At 41.5% G+C, this 21,859-nt stretch overlaps 1 protein-coding gene across 3 annotated transcripts in view; it reads right to left on the bottom strand.

Moving 5' to 3' along the window:
* The window catches only part of ATXN10 (ataxin 10), a 189,465-nt gene that overhangs the window by 35,785 nt on the left and 131,821 nt on the right, over positions 1 to 21,859 (bottom strand). For 2 of the 3 annotated variants that reach the window (XM_055253883.2, XM_055253884.2), the window contains one exon: positions 14,278 to 14,341. In XM_055253883.2, the coding sequence (XP_055109858.1) occupies positions 14,278 to 14,341 (64 nt within the window). Of the gene's footprint in view, positions 1 to 13,022; positions 14,342 to 21,859 lie in introns of all 3 variants that reach the window. The other variant, XR_010117008.1, reaches the window with a different exon arrangement.

The raw sequence follows: 21,859 nt of genomic DNA on the forward strand, positions 1-21,859 counted from the left end.
TCAAACGCCCAGGCTCAAGCGATCCTCCTGACTCAGCCTCCTGAATAGCTGGGGGGCGTGAGCCACTATGCCTGGTAATTGTACTCGTTTCTACAAGTGCTTTAGGAGAGAAACACAAAGGAAGTAGTTTTGATTCTGATACACTTTGGCTTCTCTCAAAAAACTGGGAAAATATTTTGACTTTTCTACAGGCTTTTCCTATCTTCAGTCAGAAAGTGCACATCTCTATCTGAATCTGACAGAGCCATCATTCTCTGAGCTTCTCGGAGAATGTTAAAGTTAGGTCATTTTCCAAAGACGAAGGCAAGACTCTCTTGTAAAAGTTAAGTCTCGTCATATTCAGGTGAAAAATCTTAAAGGCAAGGCTGGGTCCTTCTCGTAGAAACTCGAACCATTTCTATTCGTGCTTTTCCCTGGCTTCTGTCCAGCACTGAGGCTCTTTCATAGCACAGGGCCTGTTTTTGGCTGTGCTCAGTTAACCCTGAAGAAAAGGTCTGTCCATTCCCCAAGACGACTTTCCCGGCAGCTCACAAAAACCAACCACCACTGTTGGGATGGCCGGGGTAAGCAAACCACCCTGGCAATGCCTGCGGTCACGGGGTCCAACATCTTTTGTCTTGACCTCAATAAAGATTTTAAGATTAAGAATGGTAAGAGTTGAAAAGGTGAGAACGTCTAAAAGTTAGCTTTATTTTTATACTTTCTCCAATGAAGGGATAATGTGGATACACAAAACCACAAGGATCAGAAAGCCCAAAGCAGCCAGAGGCTCCCCTTTCCCTCTAGCCACCCCGTCTCACTCCATAAGCAGCAGTCAACTCCAGGCAGAAAAGCAGACCTCTGAATTCCCTCCAAGTTGCTCAGAGTCCAAGTCGCTTATCATTAGAAGAAACACAAATGAGAGATGTGCAGGTTGGGTCAGAGCCTCTGAGGAGACGTCCTTTCTTCTACCACCCCTTAGCGTTCTGTCCTGTATTATCACAATGGCCTGTTTCTCTAACTAGATGGTGATCAGAGCTTGCATCTTCCTTAGGTTGGTGGTCCCACCGTAGCACACGGCCTTTTCATTTCCTAGATAAGGAAATGAGTGCCTGCTTATAAGTCCCATTGGAGATTTTCCTTCAAAGAACCCTTCACAGATTCTAACAGGCCCAATACATTTTTGTTTTTTAATGTATTGGTCCTAGAATAACTGGTACAGAGAATAGAACACTTCCTGATCCTGATAGAAACGATCATCTCAAAATAAGACAGCCCAGGAGTTACAGTCCAACAGTGCTGAATGGCTGTGACACACTCATGTTTTGACCAGACCCTTGGTCACTGCTAAATGTGACTAAGGTCTTTTTAGACAAAAATCCTGACAATTATCAGGGTTACTGGAACATGTTCCTTTATGCTAAACTTTGGCTACCCAGTTTCTCAGGTGTCTCACAAAATATATAATCTGTGTGGCAATGATATTTAAGTTTGGCAATTTAAAAAGGTATTAACTTTCTCAATGTATCCAAAAGTCACTGCTGTTTTTAATTAATCTAATGCAAAAAGAAAAACTGGCAAATAATTAACTTCATAAGAAAATACATACATTAAATGATAATAATAATGTATATAAGCACAGACCACAGGCCAAGAACTCATCTCAGCACTTCATGCACAGGCAGTCACACTTCCTTCCAGTCTCAACCCAGCAGCTTTCCTGAAGGTAAAGCTTCCTCCATGGGACTGCTGTGATCACAGAAGTGCCCAAGTGGTTCTGAGTCAACTATAATGAATACGTCAGTGATGTGGCTTGGTAAAGCCACTTGGGGACAGAGTGAGACATCATTATGCAGCACAGCAAGGGTGTCCTGTGACTGCCGAACTTTGTGTTCGTTCCATGCAGAGACAGGCTCAGTGGAATCAGAGTGTGCTTCCCACCCACAGAGGCAGCATTTGAAGGAAACCATCGGGCATGTGGATTTTGGGCTGATACTTTAGGTTACTTTAGGCTTATGATCTGATCTTATACATCAGATGCAAAATTTCTAAAATACAAAGTTAAGAATTATAAAAGCTCCTATTCTATTCTATTCTATTCTTCATACTACAGAGAAATCAGGAGGAATGCAGGATGGCTACTCTGTTAAATGTACTGTTTGAGTAAACAATTTTGAAAAACAAGTATTTCATGTAGCTTCTAAATTTAAAATACTTTCTTAAGCTAGTAAGCTTACAACTGGTCTAGAATAGTGACTATTAAGGTGAAATTATTTAGGCATGGATTTCTCATGTTTTCCCTACGTATCAGACTACGCAAGTTTTAGGCATGCAAAGAAGCCAGAGACACAGTGCACCAAGGTCAGGCCCCAGGGTGCTGCCGTCAGCCTGCATCAGTCACGGGGCTTGGCTCTAAGGAGCAGGTCCTTAGGAATAGGCAATCAGTGTCCACATACAGTTTTGTTTCTGTTTCCAAATAAATGTCACCTGGTGGCCCTTAGAACATTAACAGCGACCACTGAGAAGCACACTTAGGAAAACATGGCAGACAGGCAGCTGAAGTAACCGAGAGCAAGTCCAGGGAAGCAGCTTCCCAAACCTCTTTCACACAACTTCCTGTGTGAGGACAGTCGTGCCCTGATCCCTGCCCCGGGCCGCTGAAAGCGAGGGTCGTCACCTTCAGACCAAAAAGGACCGTCCACATGGCTTACACTGAGAACCTCGCTCTGAAAAACAACAGGCTGACATCTTCTGACTGATGTGAGAATAAACAGGAAGAATCCTGCTTTTACCACAGGTAAACCAGACAAGCAGAACTGGATGCGCTTTGACTCCTGAGAGCCAGGGAGAGCTGAGCAACCAGGCTTGGCAGGACAAACGCAAGGCACTGGCCTGCAGGAACACAGAGGCCTGAGGCAGAGAGAGGGACGCAGTGACCGTGGCTCTAAAGACACATAGTGCATAACTGTTAACGCCCTGGAAAGAAGCCAGGCTGTCTGCCAATCTGTACACTGTAAAACTCCCAGTGTGCTGACACAGCTTTAGCTTCCAGCCTCTGTGATTCTGGAGGTGTAAGAAAATGAGGGGCACAAAACTAAAAGCTAAGTAGACAAAGCCTGAAAGAGCACAACTTGGAATATTTACTTGTATAGTCTCATTTTAAAACAGTTCGACTACCTGCCAAGACACCTGAGCGAGGAAAGGAAGTCCCTTTTCTGAAAGCTTATGCATTCCAGCATGTCCTTCTTCTCCAACTTCCAGCTTCTCGCCCTGGGAGCCCGTTGCTAGGATACTAGGAGAGCTGGTTAAAGCAGGTCCCCCGCACTCTTTCACTAGGGATGGGTCTGTTTGAATGGTGACTCCTGCATCTGTGTAGTGGAGGCAGTTGGTGGCGGTGGGCTACTCTTACTGGTCTGGGCTGGGAGCATCACCAATTCATCTCACAGTCCTGCAACCCGCAATCAGCTCCCTTCACTCACACAGGGCCCTGGGAGGCGTCCACTCACCTGTGAAATCACCTTCTGTGTATGCACTTGTTTGTCTTCATTGATCTGGTTTACACAGATAAATCACACTAGTTGAGGGTGAGAGATTTACTATACAACTTAAAAAAAAAAAATTAAGGCTGGGCAGGGTAGCTCATGCCTGTAATCCTAGCACTTTGGGAGGCCAAGGCTGGGGGATCACTTGAGGTCAGGAGTTCAAGACCAGTCTGGCCAACGTGGTGAAACCCCGTTTCTACTGAAAATACAAAAATTAGCCAGGCGTCGTGGCATGTACCTGTAATCCCCACTGCCAGGGAGGGTGAAGCACAAGAATCACTTGAACTCGGGAGGCGCAGGTTGCAGTGAGCAGAGATCGCGCCACTGCACTCCAGCCTGGGTGACAGAGCAAGACTCTGTCTTAAAAAAAAAAAAAAAATTTAAATCAATGGGAAGCCATACCAAAAAGATTCTCTCTTAAAAGCAAAACAGCACTAATGGGTTTTCAATAACTGAACAATTAACACGTAGTGCTTATAAGCTGTTCAATCCTGAGAATGTAGAAATAAGCGGAAGAGAGCCCGCCCCTCCAGAGGAAGAAAGGCTGGCTTTGGCAGGAAGATGTCCTAGTCATTCGCTGCATCAAACAAACGTCAGGATGGCCAAAATGAGATATTAAAGCAGACACACATTGCTTTGTGAACACAGAGCAGGTGCTCCCTGGCATGGAAATTCGTTGCTATCTTTTACAAACCACACCGAGCCTAGCCAGCTGTGCCATCTCGAGGTATTTAAGACACTTCCCTGAGGAGCCTCCTTCCGGCTGCTGTTTGGCAGGCCCAATACCACACTAGATTCTCCACCAAGAAGAGTACAGAACAGAACATGTTCCTACATTTATTCTAAGATTCCTGCATTTCCAAAGACGTGGCACTACAGTTCAGAATGTCCCAAATGGAAGCTCCAAAATGCACATGTGACTAATAAAGACTCCATGAGGTTCTGCAAGCCAGAACACCTGCTTCACACAGGCTTTCCCACATTTTATTAAAAGAAGGCTTCTCCCATATATTACCTATTAAGATACTACAGACAAAATATGCTTTGGAGCACATTTTGGAAACAGTCCCCTGGGTTCACAGGGTCCAATGTTGGGGATGCACTCAGGGTGCGGGAGCAAGATGACATAGTTCCCGCCTGGGATAAACTTTCCTCGGGGGAAAGGTTACATATCTGGGTATTCTGGTGTGTTGTGTTCAGGGAGAGGCAGAGCAACCCAACCCAACTATAACACACCAAATGGAGGCACTCAGCTCACTGAAGGGATCTAGAGAGAACTCTGAGAGGAAGACATACATGACCCAAGTCTAAAAGGAGGAAAGAGGGGAAACGGGAGAGGTATCTGTTTCCCAAGAAGCTACTATCTCAGTGCTCAGCACTTTCTCCTGATTATGATCTAAGATCAAAATAGGGCAGTGAATTTTTATTTATTTATTTTTATTTTTTAGATAGAGTCTTGCTGCAACACCCAGGCTGGCATGCCAATGACACAATCTCAGCTCACTACAACCTGCGCCTTGCAGGTTCAAGCAATTCTCCTGCCTCAGCCTCCCGAGTAGCTGGGACTAAGGGTACACGCCACCACGCCTGGCTAATTTTTTTTTTTGTATTTTTAGGAAATACAGGGTTTCACCATGTTGACTAGGCTGGTCTCGAACTCCTGACCTCAAGTGATGCACACACCTCGGCCTCCCAAAGTGCTAGGATTACAGGCAGGGGCCACCGCGCCCGGCCAGTGAATTTTATTGAGTGGTTACTATGTGCTAGATGCTCAGTAGGATTAATGAAAGATTTTGTATCCAACACAGATGTATAGTCACCTCTCCCTCAAGGAATTACAATTCAAAGAAACACTGACATTCATCCTTCACATGGATGAAGGAACTGTGTGGAGTTTAAACGTCTGAATTAGAAACAAAGCCTTGGAGTCAGAGAAAGCTGGGTTTACACCCTGGCCCCATCACAAGCCAGGAGAGCTTGGACCAGCTACTTTAACTCTCAGAGCTTTAGTTTTCTCACTTGTAAAATGGAAACAATTTTTTCCAACAAAGAGGACTGTTCCAGTGACACCATGAAAAAGGAAGGAAGAAAGGGAGGGAAGGAGGGAGGGAGGGAGGGAAGGAAAGGAAAAAAGTGAAAACAAAACAGAAAAACCCAAAGACAACTGTTCTGAAAATGTAGCACAGGATTTGGCATACCGAAAGCACTCAATAAATGATTTAAACAATTTTAATATGAGTGCAGCAGAATGTTCTACCTGCACTGCTCATCTTAGGTAAGTTCTTTCACGTGTACTTCCACCTGACTCCCCGCCATAGGAAGACTTAAAACATGTCCAGCACCCTCCTCCCCTGCCAATCCCTACCCTTCTACCCCACATAACTATTATTCCGACTTCTATTACCATAGATGAATCCAGCCTGTTCCTGAACTTCAAGTAGATGAACTGTACATCTTTTTGATGTACAGTTTGAATCTTTTTGAATCTGGCTTCTTTCACTCAGTATCATGCTAGTGAGGTTCCTCCATGTGTTACACATAGCAGTTCACTCCTCTTTACTGCCGTATAGTATTCCACCACATGAACACACCACAATTTAACTACCTATTCCACTACTGCACATCCGGGTTATTTCTACTTTGGGGCTCTGAAGAATAAGGCTGCTGTGAGCATTCTCGCACGTGTCTCCTAATGCAGCAGTCCCCAACCTTTTTGGCACCAGGGACTTGTTTCATGGAAGACAATTTTTCCACGGACGGATGCGGGTGTGTGGTTTCAGATGAAACTGTTCCACCTCAAATCATCAGGCATTAGTTAGATTCTCATAAGGAGCATGCAACCTAGATCCCTCACATGTGCAGCTCACAATAGGGTTCACGCTCCTATGAGAATCTAATGCCGCCAATAATCTGACGAGAGACGGAGCTCAGGTGGTGATTGATGCTCGCTCACCTCCTGCTGATCTGACCAAAGATAGAGCTCAGGTGGTGATTGATGCTCGCTCACCTCCTTGCTGATCTGAAGGGAGACGGAGATCAGGTGGTGATTGATGCTCACTCACCTCCTGCTGTGCTGCCCAATACCAGGTCTGTGGCAGAGGGGATGGGGACTCCTCTTCTAATAAACATGTATCTGCATTTCTCTTTGAGGATATACTAGAGTGGAACTGCTGATTCACAGGATAGCTGTATGTTTAATGTTAGCACACATTCTCAACCAAAAAGCTTTCCAAAGCAATTCTTCCTATTTACATCCCACCATCATGTATTAAAGTTCAGGCTGCTTCATATCCTTGCCATCACTGAGTATTGTTGGGGCTTTTAAATTAGCCATTCTGGTGGGGTCTAGTGGTTACCTGTTGTGGATTAAATCTGCATTTCCCTGATGACTAATGATGCTGAATTCATTCCATATGCTTACTAACCATTTGGATTTCTTCTCTTGTGAAGTGGCATGCAAGTCTTCAGTCCATTTTTAAAAATCGAATTGTTTCTTTTCCTTGTTGTTTTGTATAAGTCCTTATCCTTTGTCAGATAGACGTAATGCAAACATGGTTTCAAAGTCTTTCTCTTACAGTTAGCGTTTTTAAGTTAGCCTTTGTGTGCCTTAAGAAACCTTTGCCCATCCAAGATAATAACCAAAGTCTTCTGTGATTCTTCTAGAAGATCTTTTGTTTTACCATTCACACTGAGGTCTCTAAGTTCAACTTGAATTGACATTTCTGAATGGTGTGAGTTAGGATTCCCAGGTCATTCTTTCCCCACTATGGACATTAAATCGGTCCAGCACCATTTATGAGAAAAACCATCCTTTTCTCAGTGAACTTCAGTGAGGCCTTTGTTGAGTGTGGGTGAATCTGTTTCTGGACTCTATTCTGTTCGGTGATATTTTCTGAGTTTCACCACTGACCCACAGTGCAATCACAGATGAAAATTTACCTTTCTTATAGGAATGAATACCTACATAGGATATTTGTACGAAAACACTTATTTGTTGAGAAACTATTTCTGGGCACTTTATAGGCATGATAACATTTCACACTCACTATAACCCTGTTGGGGTAGGTCCCATTCTACAGACAAAGCTAAAACTTAAAGAGATTGAGTGCAATGCTCAGAAATTAAGGAGTGGCAGAACTTGAGTGTGGGTCTGCCTGGCCACAGGACTAATGCCCTTGCCACTGTGCCGTTCTTCCTCAACATAGGATTACTGGGAAAACTACTGTTCGGTGATTATTCCTATAAACTCTTACATTTCTGTACAGAAGTGAATTTTATTTTCTTACAAATTAGGTGTTTAAATTTAAAAAAAAAGTGAAGAAAGGAAGAAAAAAGACAAAAACAAACAAACAAAAAAACCCAAAACAACCCAGTCTGGACTCTCATTCTATCCCTGTCCCCACACCCTCCCCCCAATAAAAACAATATGAAAAAAAAATCCCACATCAAGAACAACTGATCAAAACACAGATCAAAAAAGAATGAAAGAAAAACACTTCAAATAAAGTTCAGCTGTTTCTATTTGGAAACAACAACAACAAAAAATCCCACAATAAACTGACAAATAAGAAATTGCCTCTGTGGTAGCAGAGCTGGAATTTTCCGATGGCATTGGCTACTGTGTCATTACTGTGGGTGACCCAAAAGTGAGTTGGGTGAGTGAACAGCTGGGCACTAGTTGGGCTCGTGTCCCTGAGGAGGCAGCAGCCAGGGCAGTCCTTCAGAGTTAAGCTTCCCCTTGTAGCTGGTGCCTTTTCCCTGGATTTGGAAATCCCTGGTGGTCTCTAAAAGCTACCTCCAAGAAATGGAAAAGGACCCTTCCAGCCCCACCCCCTACTGTGGGGCAATTTTTGCTTCTAATCTGCTCTGATAGGCCAGTTTGGATTTCCTAACCCCTAGGGTGGCCGACAAAAGTGGAATCTTCTATACAGTCCTGACTGCAGATGTCCCATGGGGCACGGGTAGACTCCTATCCAAAGGCATCCCAGGCCTCACCCCTATCCCAAGAAGGACATTATCCAGAGTGGTCAGAGAAGAGTGGTATTGTTATTAGTGGATATTCAATATCAGCACTGATTCCTAGTCTTAGCATGCCCAAAATATCTATTGCTTTTTAACACAAAATACTAAAATTAAATTCAATAAAACTTGGATGGTGCTAATTACTAGAAAAATGGGTTAAACCAAATTTTAAATAATATGACTGACAAACCAAGAATACTTAATTTACCAGAGTCGAAGAACCCATGGGAGACATTTCTCTTGAGCTTAGAACCACCCTCTCCCCCAAAATAAATACACACACATGCACACGCACACACACATATTTCACCAAGCTGCTCTTTGCTCATTTATTTGTTCTTTCCTTTTCCTATTCAGATATCTATCTAAGAAATATTTTTTGGTTATCTACTACATGCAAGACAATGGTATATTTATATTGAGATGAAACACAGAAAACTTGATCCCTGCCCTTCGGAAACAATCCAGCGGGTAATCCAGACATAAATGCACACATATTTAACAATAACCTGTGATGAGCTGAAGGAACAGAACAAGTTTTGACAGGGATCGGCGGGGGTGGCTCTCGGCTGCGACTTGAGAGAAAAGACACAGAATGCTGGGTGTGAAGCGTGAGGATGACCGAGCCCGGGAGGAGCACAAGCAGAGATGTGCTTGGAGGACTGCCTTCACGCATGAACTGAGATCCTTCTCGGGAACAAAAACTTAGGTGTGCCGGGGGAATGCTGAAGAAGGGGAGAACGGCACTGGATACAAATGAAGAGGACCTTTTAGAATGTGATAGACTAGGCTTATTCTGAGGATGATGGGCAGTCTAGGAGGCTCTGTGAACAGGGGCATGCTTATGCGAGGTGGTGTGGGGAGTGGGAGAGTCAGAGAGGAATGATCCAGTTTTGGTTTTCAAAGATCATCACACTGAATGAATGCAGAATCAAAAATCACCTGGACCCAGCAGGAGCAGGAACTGAAAGACGAGTTAGGAAGTCACTGCCGAAGTTCAGGGCCAGCAATGATGCAAGTGTGGTTTGGATGTTGGCACTGGGCATAGAGGCAATATCATCATTGTGTGAACATCACAGAATGTACTCACATTCTAGGCTATATTACCTAGTAACCTACTACACACCCAGGCCGTATGGCATACCCTACTGCTTCTAGACTATAGAACTGTATAGCATGTAACTGTACTTAATACTGTAGGAGACTGTAATACAATGATAAGTATTTGTGTATCTAAACATAGAAAAGGTACAGTAAAAATACAGTATTACAGCCTTATGGGACCAATATATGGTCCCATATATGGGACAGAATATGGGTCTGTGTTGACCAAAACATTACTATGTAGCACATGACTATATATACTTGATACAAGAAACACATCTCAGACAGAAAGGTTGAGAATAAAAGGACTGATAAAATTGTACCATGTAAATATCAATCCAAAGCAAGCTAGGATAGCTATATTAATATTTGGCAGAAAATCATTTTTAGAGATAAAGAGGGTCACTTCATAATGATAACAGGACTATTCTCAGGACCTATCATACACCTTTACTTAAAAACCTTACCTCAAAACATACAAAGGGAATATTTATATAATGAAAAAGAAAATTAGATGAATCCATAATCAAAGGTTGACATTTTAAAACACCTCTCTAACTGATAAATCAAAGTAGACAAAAATATCAGTAAAAACATAAAAGTTTTAAATACCACCATTTACAAACTTGACCTAATGTATGTATATACATTACTATACCTCACTACTGGATGGAAAACAGACATGCTTTTCATGCTCACATAGAACATTTGCAAAAACTGACCATATTACTAGGTCATAAATCAAGTCTCAAAGAATTTCATAAGACAGAGGATATCAAGTAGGTGCTATTTGATCACAATGCATTTATACTAGAAATCAAGCTCCAAAAGATAACTAAACAATTCTTAATTGTTTAGAAATGAATTTCTAATAATCCACGAGTCAAAAAAGAAGTTATAATAAAAATTGAAAAACACTTTTAAATGAATGGCAACAAAATAATACATACAAAATCCATGCAAAGGAGTTCAAGAGGTATAAAGAAAAGAGTAAAACTGAAAATTATTAATCCTAAATAAGTGGACAGATATAACATGTTCTTGGGTTGGAAACTAAGTATTGTATGTCAATTCTCATCAAATTCATTTCAGTCAATGCAATTTCAATGAATAACTCAGTATGTGGGGGCTTTAAATTGTTTTTGTTAGTGGTAAACGAGGTTATTTGTGTGTATACAGGTACATACATGTATGTGCATGTGCGCATGACCAACTGTGTAGAATTTATATTGATTCTAAAACTTTTATGCAAAAATACAAATGACCAAAAATGGTCCTAACACTGTTACAAAAGAAGAGACAAATTGGAAGAACTGACTTATCCTTTACCAAGACATATTGGAAAGCTATAGGAATTAAGACCATCATACTGATGCAGGGATAGACAAAAAGATGAATGGAAAAGAAAGCAGAGTCCACAAACAGACTCAAAACTTGTATCAATACTTCTGATAAAGGTGGCACTACAGTGAACAAACACATGTTCTTTTCAGTAACTAGGGCCAGGACAATTGTGTGCCATCTGGACAGAATAGAAATAGATCCTAACACACTCCGTACACAAAAGCTGACTCTAAATGAATTACAGACATATACATAAAAGGTAAAACTATAAAGCATTCAAAAGATAATATATTATTATCATCATAACCTCAGGGTAAAGAAATACTTCTTAAAACAAGATACACATGCAAAAAACCTTAACTATACAGGAAAAGAGATGAATTTGACTAAAAGTAAAGAACTTCTGTTATTCAAAAGAAACTATAAAGAAAATGATAAGGTAATCACAGAACAGGAAAGAGAAAATACTAGCAACACATGTAGCTGACAAAGAACTTCAATCTAGAATATATAAAGATGTGTTAACAAATAATAAAGAAAAATATCCCAATGGGCAAAACGTTTGACCAAGGGCATTGTAATGTATACACACATATGCACATACGCACACACACACCTCAAATAGCAAACACTTTAGCAGATGCCAAGCCTCATTCACAGCGTGGGCAACAGGGAACGGCATGTGCAGTCCCAACTCCAGGGGAAGCACGAGGGAGGGAGGGGAGGAGGTGGTGTACAGGAGCTGAATGCTCATGTCATAATATAAACAGGTCACACCAAAACTTGATATACCAAGAAACAACAATAAAGCATATTATTTAGATATACAAAAGTACCTACTAGAAGAAATAGCTAAGAGAGTGAATTAAAAAGTGTAAAAAGTGGAGCTAGAGATATTGTTCCCTCATTGAATGCCTTTTGGTATTTAAAAATCCCCATATAGGTGTATTATTTTCATGAATTGAAAAAATAAAAGAAAAAATCCACAAGAAAGGGGGAAAAAGAGTGAATGGGAAGTGAGGAGTAAAGTAGGAGTCATTAGATAATTCTTTGGGAATAGCCTGGAAGGAGCATCAATGTGGTTTTACCTAGGGTATAATAAGGTGAATTTTGAAATTGTATCATGTCCTTATTTACTTTAGTACTATGAAGGCCAGATTTTAATTTATAGCTCACATCTAAAAACTGAATCTCTAGGCTGTAATGCTTTTTCATTTCTGACCATTCAACTACCACTCTCCCTTTGCACTGATATTTCAGTATGTGTCTCATATCTTACTACATTTTATATGCCTTTAAAATCTGGTAGGCTTAATAAACACAACTCCAAAGAATTACTGAATACACATAACACTAAAGATGCTTGTGATATTTTCTTTTCTTAATGATTCAGGAGATTCCGTGATCTTGCAATGTTTCACTGATTATCATTCTAAAAGCCAGTTATCCAGCTAAAGATATAGCTATCCATATAAATTTTTACATGTGTAACTCTGAACCATTTCTCCACTACATGAATATGTTTATGTGGTTCTCTGCATGTGCTCTGTCTCCCCCCGGTGACTTTTGAGAAGGCAGTGTGGGGAAGTGGCTAAGGTCAGGCACTCACATGTATAAAATCTGGTTCTGACCTCTGGGCAAGCTAGAGACTCAGTTTTATTTCATCATCTACAACATACAGATGATAATAATAGTATCTGCTTCATGGTGTTGTCAGAGTTCAATAAGGCAATGGGTGTAAACACACAAGAGGGACTGAATGAATGTTTCCTGAGGGAAGAAGTGAATGAATGAATGGCCATCTGGCAAGGAGGACACCAAGGTGGAAGGTGCTGCAAGCATCTGTAGGCCTACGATGTGCTCGTATACGACAGTCTTTTTATTTTTTGGTCTTTGCTAAAAGCCAAAGACTAGCAATGAAAATCCTCTTCACTGGAAGGTCAATTCAGGGAATGTAAAAGTAAACTGTGAATTTCTTTTTTCATAATAAATCATCATTTTCATTGGGAAATGCAACATCTGCAATTGTACCTGAACATTCTTGCACTGCTTTCCCACGACTAGAAGCTTTCTTCTTTTTTCTTTCCTTTTTGGGGGGCTAAAAAAACGTCAACACTCTTTAATGAGCACAGCCTGCAGGGACTCATGATAATGCCATGCACTAAACCAAATTTGCTTTACCCTGCAGAGGAGTCTTCTGAGGCTGTGTATTTGTCTTTTCCTGACTGAACTTACAAGCTACTGTGCTCTTTAAAGTAAGATTGTTTTCTATTGCTAATCAGACAAATGACAGTATCTTCAGCACAAATAATAAGCATTGCTCAGTCTACTTAACTTTGAAACACATGATTTTCATCAGCTGCTTTTCTCTTCTTGGCAGAAGCCACAGTTTTATTTTTAAAATGCCCCCCCTCCTCAGTCTCCTCAATGCTAGGCTGGGCTCCTCACTGCCTCCCGCAGGCTACACTCCCAGTCCTTGCAGTAGCCTTATTCACCCCTGCCCCACCACCAGCCAAGCAGTGACCAGGACAAGGAACACAGCTAAGTTTGGCTTTCACCAGGGAAGTTCGTGAAATTAAACAGTAGGTTTTATCTCAAATCTAAACAAGCTGTATCTGGTCCCTGGTTACTCACCACTGTACAGTTTTGTATAGTACAATTACTTGAACTGGTAGGAAAAAAGCAGGGTCCCTGCAGAACACCCTCCAGCAAGGGTGGCCAACCCAAGCCAGGGCAAGAGCCAGCGCTCTCAGCTTCTGCAGCAGAGGGCTGCAGGACAAACCCTCCGAAGATGAGAATTCAGCACCACTGAAATGCTCCTTCCTCTTACTAGGGAGCCAGAGTGCACCTCATGTTTCTATGATGCCAAACCCTTGTTAAAATAGTACTTCCAAAAGACTGGATACTCAAAATCTCTATAACAAAACAATGTACAATAGTTCATGTTTACTCTAAAGACCACATACACACTGGAAAGGTGACACTGGTGATGTGCAGCACAGTGCCTTGCATGGGCTGCCACTGCCCCAGGTTTTAAAGTGCTTTTTGGCCACATGCTCATTTGTAATGTCTTATTCACCTTGAAAAAATTAGCTTACCATATTACAAAGGTTACAGAAATGATATTCTAGCACCATAACTCTGAGAAAATGATTTGGTTCTCAGGAACAAGTAAACAAGCAAGCAAGGCAGCCAGCTACATACTCAATGAACATGAGGAAAGGGACTTGTTTTGCTAAGGGCCCCGGCTGTAAACTTGTGCATGGTAATTCACATGCAAGGATACAGGGGTTACCGTCACTGACGTTGCAGTTGTCCAGGATCAACGGGATACCATCCAGCTCATTTACCTAGAGAGAAAGAAGATAAGTTTATACACTGAAAACAGCATGGCTATAGTCAGAGATTACAGATGACTTGTTCCTTTTGTGTTTTCTTACTCAATGTTATAATACTGTTTGCACTATTATCTGAAATACCTATATCATCCCAGAACTATATAAAACAGGCACGTAAACAAAAAGTGATATTTTATTTTATTTTCACTGGACTTCAAAAAAAAATATTGGGGCAATTAGGTAGCCATATAAAAAAGAATCTAAGTAGATCACTTCCTAACATTGTTCACCAAGATAAACTCCAGATAGATATGAGATCTAAATTTAAATAATAAAAAAAATCAGTACTAGAAAAAAACATGGGTGAATTCCTCTTCTAAGCTGGGAACAGGAAAAGCTTTCCTAACTATGATTCAATCCGGAAGCAACAGGGGAAAGGTTTTAAAATTTGACTATTTGTTTTTTAAGGCAAATGAGAACTGGGAAAATTATTTGTAAGGTATCACAGATTTGGAAGATATTTGCAAAGGATTAATATTTTAATATATAAAAAACTTGTAAAAATTTAAACACCACCAACAATACAATAGAAAAACAGGTGAGATACATGAAACATACATGGCACCGAAAATACAAATAAACTAAAAAGACATCAGAATATGTTCAAACGTGCTCATAAGAGGGAAGCAAATTATAATTACACACATTTCTTACCGGCCAGACTAACAAATAACCAAGTCTGACAACAAATGCTATCGGTGAGGCCACAGGGAAACAGGAACTCTCATACACTGCTGGAGGAAAAATGGTACAACTCCCATGAAAGGGAACTGGGTGTAGGCAGCAAAATGACACATGACCCAGTAACCCCATTTCTAAAATTACAGATCAAAAGCACACTACCCCATGAAATAATGTGTGACATAAGGTTATTCACTACAGCACAGTTTATTTTGTTATTTTATTTTATTTTATTTTATTTATTTATTTTTTTTTATATTTTTTTTTTATTATACTTTAGGGTTTTAGGGTACATGCGCACAATGTGCAGGTTTGTTACATATGTATCCATGTGCCATGCTGATTTCCTGCACCCATTAACTCGTCATTTAGCATTAGGTGTATCTCCTAATGCTGTCCCTCCCCCCTCCCCCCACCCCACAACAGTCCCCGGAGCGTGATGTTCCCCTTCCTGTGTCCATGAGTTCTCATTGTTCAGTTCCCACCTATGAGTGAGAACATGCGGTGTTTGGTTTTTTGTCCTTGCGATAGTTTACTGAGAATGATGTTTTCCAGTTTCATCCATGTCCCTACAAAGGACACGAACTCATCATTTTTTATGGCTGCATAGTATTCCATGGTGTATATGTGCCACATTTTCTTAATCCAGTCTATTGTTGTTGGACATTTGGGTTGGTTCCAACTCTTTGCTATTGTGAATAGTGCCGCAATAAACATACGTGTGCATGTGTCTTTATAGCAGCATGATTTATAGTCCTTTGGGTATATACCCAGTAATGGGATGGCTGGGTCAAATGGTATTTCTAGTTCTAGATCCCTGAGGAATCGCCACACTGACTTCCACAATGGTTGAACTAGTTTACAGTCCCACCAACAGTGTAAAAGTGTTCCTATTTCTCCACATCCTCTCCAGCACCTGTTGTTTCCTGATTTTTTAATGATGGCCATTCTAACTGGTGTGAGATTGTATCTCACTGTGGTTTTGATTTGCATTTCTCTGATGGCCAGTGATGAGGAGCATTTCTTCATGTGTTTTTTGGCTGCATAAATGTCTTCTTTTGAGAAGTGTCTGTTCATGTCCTCTGCCCACTTTTTGATGGGGTTGTTTGTTTTTTTCTTGTAAATTTGTTTGAGTTCATTGTAGATTCTGGATATTAGCCCTTTGTCAGATGAGTAGGTTGCAAAAATTTTCTCCCATTGTGTAGGTTGCCTGTTCACTCTGATGATAGTTTCTTTTGCTGTGCAGAAGCTCTTTAGTTTAATGAGATCCCATTTGTCGATTTTGGCTTTTGTTGCCATTGCTTTTGGTGTTTTAGACATGAAGTCCTTGCCCACACCTATGTCCTGAATGGTATTGCCTAGGTTTTCTTGTAGGATTTTAATGGTTTTAGGTCTAACATATAAGTCTTTAATCCATCTTGAATTAATTTTTGTATAAGGTGTAAGGAAGGGATCCAGTTGCAGCTTTCTACATATGGCTAGCCAGTTTTCCCAGCACCATTTATTAAATAGGGAATCCTTTCCCCATTTCTTGTTTTTGTCAGGTTTGTCAAAGATCAGATAGTTGTAGCTATGCGGCATCATTTCTGAGGGCTCTGTTCTGTTCCATTGATCTATGTCTCTGTTGTGGTACCAGTACCATGCTGTTTTGGTTACTGTAGCCTTGTAGTATAGTTTAAAGTCAGGTAGCGTGATGCCTCCAGCTTTGTTCTTTTGGCTTAGGATTGACTTGGCGATGCGGGCTCTTTTTTGGTTCCATATGAACTTTAAAGTAGTTTTTTCCAATTCTGTGAAGAAAGTCATTGGTAGCTTGATGGGGATGGCATTGAATCTATAAATTACCTTGGGCAGTATGGCCATTTTCACGTTATTGATTCTTCCAACCCATGAGCATGGAATGTTCTTCCATTTGTTTGTATCCTCTTTTATTTCATTGAGCAGTGGTTTGTAGTTCTCCTTGAAGAGGTCCTTCACATCCCTTGTAAGTTGGATTCCTAGGTATTTTATTCTCTTTGAAGCAATTGTGAATGGGAGTTCACTCATGATTTGGCTCTCTGTTTGTCTGTTATTGGTGTACAAGAATGCTTGTGATTTTTGTACATTAATTTTGTATCCTGAGACTTTGCTGAAGTTGCTAATCAGCTTAAGGAGATTTTGGGCTGAGACAATGGGGTTTTCTAGATATACAATCATGTCATCTGCAAACAGGGACAATTTGACTTCCTCTTTTCCTAATTGAATACCCTTTATTTCCTTCTCCTGCCTGATTGCTCTGGCCAGAACTTCCAGCACTATGTTGAATAGGAGCGGTGAGAGAGGGCATCCCTGTCTTGTGCCAGTTTTCAGAGGGAATGCTTCCAGTTTTTGCCCATTCAGTATGATATTGGCTGTGGGTTTGTTGTAGATAGCTCTTATTATTTTGAGATACGTCCCATCAATACCTAATTTATTGAGAGTTTTTAGCATGAAGGGTTGTTGAATTTTGTCAAAGGCCTTTTCTGCATCTATTGAAATAATCATGTGGTTTTTGTCTTTGGTTCTGTTTATATGCTGGATTACATTTATTGATTTGCGTATGTTGAACCAGCCTTGCATCCCAGGGATGAAGCCCACTTGATCATGGTGAATAAGCTTTTTGATGTGCTGCTGGATTCGGTTTGCCAGTATTTTATCGAGGATTTTTGCATCAATGTTCATCAAGGATATTGGTCTGAAATTCTCTTTTTTGGTTATGTCTCTGCCAGGTTTTGGTATCAGGACGATGCTGGCTTCGTAAAATGTGTTAGGGAGGATTCCCTCTTTTTCTATCGATTGGAATAGTTTCAGAAGGAATGGTACCAGTTCCTCCTTGTACCTCTGGTAGAATTCAGCTGTGAATCCATCAGGTCCTGGACTCTTTTTGGTTGGTAAGCTATTGATTATTGCCACAATTTCAGAACCTGTTATTGGTCTATTCAGGGATTCAACTTCTTCCTGGTTTAGTCTTGGGAGGGTGTATTTGTCGAGGAATTTATCCATTTCTTCTAGATTTTCTAGTTTATTTGCATAGAGGTGTTTGTAGTATTTTCTGATGGTAGATTGTATTTCTGTGGGATCGGTGGTGATATCCCCTTTTTCATTTTTTATTGCATCTATTTGATTCTTCTCTCTTTTCTTCTTTATTAGTCTTGCTAGCGGTCCATCAATTTTGTTGATCTTTTCAAAAAACCAGCTCCTGGATTCATTAATTTTTTGAAGGGTTTTTTGTGTCTCTATTTCCTTCAGTTCTGCTCTGATTTTAGTTATTTCTAGCCTTCTGCTAGCTTTTGAATGTGTTTGCTCTTGCTTTTCTAGTTCTTTTAATTGTGATGTTAGGGTGTCAATTTTGGATCTTTCCTGCTTTCTCTTGTGGGCATTTAGTGCTATAAATTTCCCTCTACACACTGCTTTGAACGTGTCCCAGAGATTCTGGTATGTTGTGTCTTTGTTCTCGTTGGTTTCAAAGAACATCTTTATTTCTGCCTTCATTTCATTATGTACCCAATAGTCATTCAGGAGCAGGTTGTTCAGTTTCCATGTAGTTGAGCGGTTTTGACTGAGTTTCTTAATCCTGAGTTCTAGTTTGATTGCACTGTGGTCTGAGAGACAGTTTGTTATAATCTCTGTTCTTTTACATTTGCTGAGAAGAGCTTTACTTCCAACTATGTGGTCAATTTTGGAATAGGTGTGGTGTGGTGCTGAAAAAAACGTATATTCTGTTGATTTGGGGTGGAGAGTTCTGTAGATGTCTATTAGGTCCACTTTATGTAGAGCTGAGTTCAATTCCTGGATATCCTTGTTAACTTTCTGTCTCGTTGATCTGTCTAATGCTGACAGTGGGGTGTTAAAATCTCCCATTATTATTGTGTGGGAGTTTAAGTCCCTTTGTAGGTCACTGAGGACTTGCTTTATGAATCTGGGTGCTCCTGTGTTGGGTGCATATATATTTAGGATAGTTAGCTCTTCTTGTTGAATTGATCCCTTTACCATTATGTAATGGCCTTCTTTGTCTCTTTTGATCTTTGTTGGTTTAAAGTCTATTTTATCAGAGACTAGGATTGCAACCCCTGCCTTTTTTTGTTTTCCAGTTGCTTGATAGATCTTCCTCCATCCCTTTATTTTGAGTCTATGTGTGTCTCTGCACGTGAGATGGGTTTCCTGAATACAGCACACTGATGGGTCCTGACTCCTTATCCAGTTTGCCAGTCTGTGTCTTTTGATTGGAGCATTTAGCCCATTTACATTTAACGTGAATATTGTTATGTGTGAATCTGATCCTGTCATTATGATGTTAGTTGGTTATTTTGCTCGTTAGTTGCCATAGTTTCTTCCTAGCCTCGATGGTCTTTACAATTTGGCATGTTTTTGCAGGGGCTGGTACCGGTTGTTCCTTTCCATGTTTAGTGCTTCCTTCAGGAGCTCTTTTAGGGCAGGCCTGGTGGTGACAAAATCACTCAGCGTTTGCTTGTCTGTAAAGTATTTTATTTCTCCTTCACTTATGAAGCTTAGTTTGGCGGGATAGGAAATTCTGGGTTGAAAATTCTTTTCTTTAAGAATGTTGAATATCGGCCCCCACTCTCTTCTGGCTTGTAGAGTTTCTGCTGAGAGATCAGCTGTTAGTCTGATGGGCTTCCCTTTGTGGGTAACCCGACCTTTCTCACTGGCTGCCCTTAACATTTTTTCCTTCATTTCAACTTTGGTGAATCTGACAATTATGTGTCTTGGAGTTGCCCTTCTCGAGGAGTATCTTTGTGGCGTTCTCTGTATTTCCTGAATCTGAATGCTGGCCTGCCTTGCTAGATTGGGGAAGTTCTCCTGGATAATATCTTGCAGAGTATTTTCCAACTTGGTTCCATTCTCCCCATCATTTTCAGGTACACCAATCAGACGTAGGTTTGGTCTTTTCACATAGTCCCAAATTTCTTGGAGGCTTTGTTCATTTCTTTTTATTCTTTTTTCTCTAAACTTCCCTTCTCTCTTCATTTCATTCATTTCATCTTCTATCAGCAATACCCTTTCTTCCAGTTGATCGCATCTGCTACTGAGGCTTCTGCATTCTTCGCGTAGTTCTCGAAACTTGGCTTTCAGCTCCATCATCTCCTTTAAGCCCTTCTCTCCATTGGTTATTCTAGTTATCCATTCTTCTAATTTTTTTTCAAAGTTTTTAACTTCTTTGCTATTGTTTTGAATTTCCTCTCGTAGCTCAGAGTAGTTTGATCGTCTGAAGCCTTCTTCTCTCAACTCATCAAAGTCATCCTCCATCCAGCTTTGTTCCGTTGCTGGTGAGGAACTGCGTTCCTTTGGAGGAGGAGAGGTGCTCTGTTTTTTAGAGTTTCCAGTTTTTTTGGTCTGTTTTTTCCCCATCTTTGTGGTTTTGTCTACTTTTTGTCTTCGATGATGGTGATGTACAGATGGGTTTTTGGTGTGGATGTCCTTTCTGTTTGTTAATTTTCCTTCTACCAGACAAGACCCTCAGCTGCAGGTCTGTTGGAGTTTACTAGAGGTCCACTCCAGACCCTGTTTGGCTGGGTGTCAGCACCGGTGGCTGCAGAACAGCGGATTTTCGTGAGACCACAAATTCAGCTGTCTGATAGTTCCTCTGAAAGTTTTGTCTCAGAGGAGTACCCGGTTGAATGAGGTGTCAGTCTGTCCCTACTGGGGGGGTGCCTCCCAGTTAGGCTGTTCAGGGGTGAGGGACCCACTTTAGGAGGCAGTCTGTCCGTTCTCAGATCTCCAGCTGCGTGCTGGGAGAACCACTACTCTCTTCAAAGCTGTCAGTCAGACAGGGACATTTAAGGCTGTGGAGGTTCTCGCTCAGTTTTTGGTTGTCTGTGCCCTGCCCCCAGAGGTGGAGCCTACAGAGGCAGGCAGGCCTCCTTGAGCTGTGGTGGGCTCCACCCAGTTCGAGCTTCCTGGCTGCTTTGTTTACCTAAGCAAGCCTGGGCAATGGCGGGCGCCCCTCCCCCAGCCTCGTTGCCGCCTTGCAGCTTGATCTCAGACTGCTGTGCTAGCAATCAGCAAGACTCTGTGGGCATAGGACCCTCCGAGCCAGGTGCGGGACACAATCTCCTAGTGTGCCGTTTTCCAGGCCCGTTGGAAAAGCGCAGAATTAGGACGGGACTGACCCGATATTCCAGGTGCCGTCTGTTTCCCCTTTCTTTGACTAGGAAAGGGAACTCCCTGACCCCTTGCGCTTCCCGAGTGAGGCAATGCCTCGCCCTGCTTCGGCTCGCGCACAGTGCACTTCACCGACTGTCCTGAACCCACTGTTAGGCACTCCCTAGTGAGATGAAACAGGTACCTCAAGCAGAAATGCAGAAATCACCCGTTTTCTGTGTCGCTGGGGCTGGGAGCTGGAGACTGGAGCTGTTCCTATTTGGCCATCTTGGCTCCACCCCCCATTTTATTTTTTTGTAAAGATGATGTCTCACTATGTTGCCCAGGCTGGTCTCAAACTCCCTGATCCTCCTGCCTTGGTCTCCCAAAGCACTGGGATTACAGGCATGAGTCACTGTGCCTGGCCCAGTCCATTTTTTGCTGAGACATCATCACAAACTATAAAATTCACACTTTTAAAGTGTGCAATTTGGTGGTTTTCAGTATATTCTGAGTTATGTAACCATTAGCATGATCCAATTTTCCAACATTTTCCTCACCCCTAAAAGAAACTCCACACCCACTGGCAGTCACTCCTTATTCTTCCCTCCCCCCAGTCCTTGGCAACTATCCTTCTACTTCCTGTCTTTCTGGATTTGCCTATTCTGGACATTT

This window comes from Symphalangus syndactylus, chromosome 18 (assembly GCF_028878055.3).
Source record: "Symphalangus syndactylus isolate Jambi chromosome 18, NHGRI_mSymSyn1-v2.1_pri, whole genome shotgun sequence".
In the NCBI taxonomy this organism is placed as follows: domain Eukaryota; kingdom Metazoa; phylum Chordata; class Mammalia; order Primates; family Hylobatidae; genus Symphalangus; species Symphalangus syndactylus.